This window comes from Pseudomassariella vexata (assembly GCF_002105095.1).
Source record: "Pseudomassariella vexata strain CBS 129021 chromosome Unknown BCR38scaffold_2, whole genome shotgun sequence".
Taxonomy (NCBI): Eukaryota; Fungi; Ascomycota; class Sordariomycetes; order Amphisphaeriales; family Pseudomassariaceae; genus Pseudomassariella; species Pseudomassariella vexata.
In genome coordinates, this window is record NW_024467957.1 from 3270664 (window position 1) to 3275198 (window position 4535).

Sequence of the window (4535 nt, forward strand, 5' to 3'; positions counted from 1 at the left end):
CCTGGCGGCAATACATCGAAATGGAGCAGTGTAGTCTTTGTTGAAGCGACACATTTCGAGGTCCTCTGCTAGTCTAGCAGAAGAGGTGGAAAGAGGTGGAAACAGTGGTGATACTGGTTCCAAGGCCACATCAAATCACCGCTTCCCAGGAACAAGCTGCGGACCTACTTCGAAGCCCTGGTCTGCGAAAGCCATTTCCACCTAACGAACTTCAACTCCACGTCTTGTATGCCAACGCGACGCATTTGCCACGATGCCAATAATTCAGATCAATCGGGCCGAGCCAGCGCTACTGCAGGAGGTTGCCGATACGATTGGCAAGGCAAAGAAGGTTCTCGTCGTGACTGGCGCTGGAATCAGTACAAACTCGGGTATTCCTGTGAGCTGCCGCCTCCGCCCTCCCTCCCCACCACAAGCGCTTGCTGAACTGATGTTGACTTCGAGCAGGATTTCAGATCTGAAAATGGCCTCTACTCCCTGATACAAGCCCAATTCGAAAAGGCGACCGGCCCAGGTTCGAGTGGCGGCGACACCGAGTCTTGCGACGGCGACATCAGCGAGCGATCATCAAAGCGCAGGAGGGCGTCCAAGTCTAGTCGATCATCGGCTTACAGCACCCCAAGAAAGCCACCGATAACCCGTGGTGGTGAGGAGAGACAGGGCGGAGAAGTCTCTTCCCCGGAAACCAACGATACCAATATCGCCGACTTTGCTCATAGCCTCATTTCGCCCTCCCCCTCGACCGAAACACCAGAAGCGCATGTACAAGGACTATCAACACAAATTTATCAGCCTTCACCACTGGCCCGTCGCCCCTCACTGGCCCGTCGCCCCTCACTGGCCCGAAACTTTACAGAGACATCTATTCGCTCCGCAGGCTATGAATCAACATTCTCAGCACCTGGCCTCTCCTCGGCTTCATCCCAAACCGAAGAATCCACCGTCCCCGTAGACCCGAAGCCAGCGGCCCTCACTACACCCCCCATTGAAGTGTCGACCCCGAAGAAGCTTGTTTCGGGAGTACCGATCAGTTCATCACCGCTGTCGTCTCCACCTCAACATCTCTTCGACTACGACCCTTACGAACATGCCGCCGATCGGTCGACCTCGACTATCAGCAGCTCGCAAGACGATTCGGACTGCTCTGAAGATTCCGAAACCGAGGAAAACCAGTCCACAACTTACTTGTTCTCCTCACAAGCATCGAGGTCGGGCCTTCGCAATATGAAAGGTCGAGATCTGTTTGACAGCAACATTTGGTCGGATCCCCTGAAGACCCAGGTTTTCTATCGCTTCGCCACTACTCTGCGACAGAAAGTGAAAGAGGTGGAGCCTACAAAGACCCATCATTTCCTGGCTCGCCTGAAAGATGTTGGAAAACTTGCACGCGTTTACACACAAAACATTGATGAGATTGAGAAGAAAATTGGCCTGTCAACCGATCTCAAGAGCGGGGCGGGCGGCAAGAGACGTAAATCCGTCATGCCGCCGTCATTAGCGGAAGTCGGCCGGGAAACGAGCGAATCATCAGAAACGATCCAGGCAGGTGATGACACCAGCGGAAGGAATGCGGGACAACCGTCTCAGAACCTTGAAGATGGCGAACGAAGCAAGCCCAAGGTCACATATGTACACGAGAAAGGCGTCGAATGCGTCTTTCTTCATGGGTCACTGCGCGATCTTCGATGTTTCGTCTGTTCTGGAACCTGTGACTGGGACGAGGATGGACGCGAGTCGCGAACAATGTCAGGCGAGCAGCCCGATTGTCCTCACTGCGCTGGGGCCACAGCAGCGCGCCAGGAAAAGGGCAAGAGAGCATTGGGTGTCGGCAAGCTCCGGCCAGATATTGTGCTTTACGGCGAAGAGCACCCTCAGAACGACCTGATATCCCCGATCGTCCAGCATGACCTCGGAACTGGTCCAGATCTGCTTCTCGTTCTCGGCACGAGTCTTAGGGTTCACGGACTGAAGGTCATGGTGCGGGAGTTCGCCAGGGCCGTCCACTCCAAGGGCGGCAAAGTAGTCTTCATCAACTTCACCAAACCGTCCGAGAGTACGTGGGGGGATGTGATCGACTACTGGGTTGAATGGGATTGTGACGCATGGGTTGACGATCTGAAGGAGCGGAAGCCGGTTCTTTGGATGTCTCCAGAGGCCATCCAGGAACAAGACAAACAGAAGCGCGAGAGCTTGGCCAAGAAGAGAGAAAGCCTCTCCAATAGGAAACGAGACAGTATGGCACAGCCCAAGAGACGGGAAACGATTGATGTGGTTGAGCACAAGGGGCCCAAAGCACCACCCAAAAACCCGTCCTCGATGCGTATGGATCAGCTTTGCGGCGCTTACTGCCTGTCGACCATCTCCGATGCCTTCGCCATGATCCGCGGCGAGCCAATCGACTTGTTTGGATATACGCCACTCGCGCCGCAAGCCACACCAGAGCGGAAGCTCACCAATAAGGCTCCTCCTGTCCTCCGAGGACGTGTGGAGAAACGTCCAAGGAAATCGGCCCCAGCGGCACTCAACAGAATCCTCAATCACGAGCCGATGCCCGAGTTGAAGTTAGGATCAGCTATGAAATCCAACACCGTCCCCTCCGCAACCCCGGGCGATTTTAAATCCATCTTGAGACCAACTGTGAAGCCTTGCGTATATATGCCGGTAAGCAGTGTTGATAGGTATAAGCAGGCAGCGAAGGATCTGTTTAGCAACTACTCACCAGGATGGGCACAAAGGATGGCGAACATGGCGCAGTTGCATGGACCATCGGCCAACGCCAAGCCGGATGCAAATCATACCAAGCCAATTGGTCTTCGAGGAGACCCTGCGCAACCCAAAGTCTGCCAACGAATCAAAGTGGGTAACACACCGGCTACGGTGAAGACGGAACCCAGTCACGACACGGCACAAATACAAGAGATAACAGCTGAGCGGTGTGAACAGTCCGCAACTGCAGTGGATGATGACTCCAAGGCTGGGGAACATGGGTCACCAGCCGACGGCGCCGCGTTGAGTTCAACAGTGCCACCACCTGCGATAGAAGCTTTGTCAATCGGAGCGGCTGTCAAGTCTAACCCTCGCATACGTAAACGTAAGACGATGTACGGCGAGACGGACGAGGCAGACCCGCCTCCGACCCAGAAACGGGCCACCCGAGCGTTGCCAACGCACTCGGCAGAATTCGATCAGGAGAACATCAACAGACTGCCGCCAATACGCCTCAATACAAACCCCGAGGCAGCTCTGCGGCTTGAGACGATGGAGCCTGATCGATATCTGGACATATCGCCCCGAAGCCCATTGGCACCGGAACCCAATCCATTGATGCCACTGGGTTCACTGTCCCCTAATTCACGTGCATTTGGTCTGTATCATATGCATCGCCCTATGATGGCCAGCACACCGCTGTGCAACCAGAACTACAGAGTCAATGTCGAGCTGAAGCACCCCCCACCTGCGCAGTGGTGGAAGAACCCGGTGAACATGGCTGCCGTTGCAGCTCGTAGCCCGTCAGAGCAGCTCAGGGAAGAAACAGAGGCAGCGGCTGTGCACGGCGTGGTTCTCGGTGGGGTTGTTCCGGGCGTGTTGGCCGTGGGTGAATGATGGGAATAGGAGGTATGCAAGGCTGCATCGTTTGCTATATATCATGGAGGTGAATTGATTAAGCATGGTTTCGGAGTTGACTTTAGCGTAGATACCCTGTGGCCACACCTAGAGTGAGGTCTGTTGCTCATTCATGGTGGTATTGTGGGTTCGATTAGCTGTTGCCACAAAACATAAACGATATATATTATTCGTAGGATGCGAAGGTCTCGATCTGGACTTCCTTGCTTGTTTGCTCGGTGTCGTTTTTACTTCGCATCGCTTGTCGGCAACCCAATGCATCCGCCTATTCACTGCATTCAAGATCGGCCTAGGTCAGGGGTTGAAGACCGCCGATGCCGGTCATTGATGAGAACTGCTTCTTTCTCCGAGGCAACACACATTCATAGTGATGAAACGCTTGTGATCACCCAACTTACCGTAAGCCGTACACGGCTGGACGACGCTGGGTCTTATTCCATCATGTCCATCTGGCACACTTGCGTCCACCACAGCGAATGACGACATGTCGATTTGGTGCCACAATCCCCGCTATCTCCGGAGACACGGTGCTTTGCATGACTGGGTTGACAGAGAGTCAACTGGGTTCTTTATTCTCGACTAATCGGGACATACAGTTACCATCATCCCACTTTACTCCGAATTGAATCGGCTTTGTGGTTCGGCTGAAGCGTTATCCCGACCAAGTGGCATTGGTAGTACACGTTGGGTCTACCGTATTACTCCGTCACTTTCACGATTTGGTAATTTGGTATTTGGTTAAAGAGTGCGGAGGTAAGCTGATATTTGCATGTCTAGCAAACAGATTCAATACGGATTTTACACGGTCAAATGACATAATGTAGGTTTGCCTTCTTGTCAGCAGCAGCCAAGTATCACAGAATCCACCACGGCAACAGGCAATTTCACTTAAGCCGCACCGCTGGGGTAAC

The 4535-nt window shown here is 53.7% G+C and overlaps 1 protein-coding gene across 1 annotated transcript; it reads left to right on the forward strand.

The window, feature by feature from the left end:
• Window positions 1-253: 253 nt before the first annotated feature.
• On the forward strand, window positions 254-2139 carry BCR38DRAFT_310658 (DHS-like NAD/FAD-binding domain-containing protein; the record flags this gene model as incomplete). Its single annotated transcript, XM_040854652.1, has 3 exons — window positions 254-379; window positions 1174-1471; window positions 1598-2139. Coding segments are annotated over 3 exons (966 nt in total), but the record flags the coding sequence as incomplete, so codon positions are not given.
• Window positions 2140-4535: the final 2396 nt, after the last annotated feature.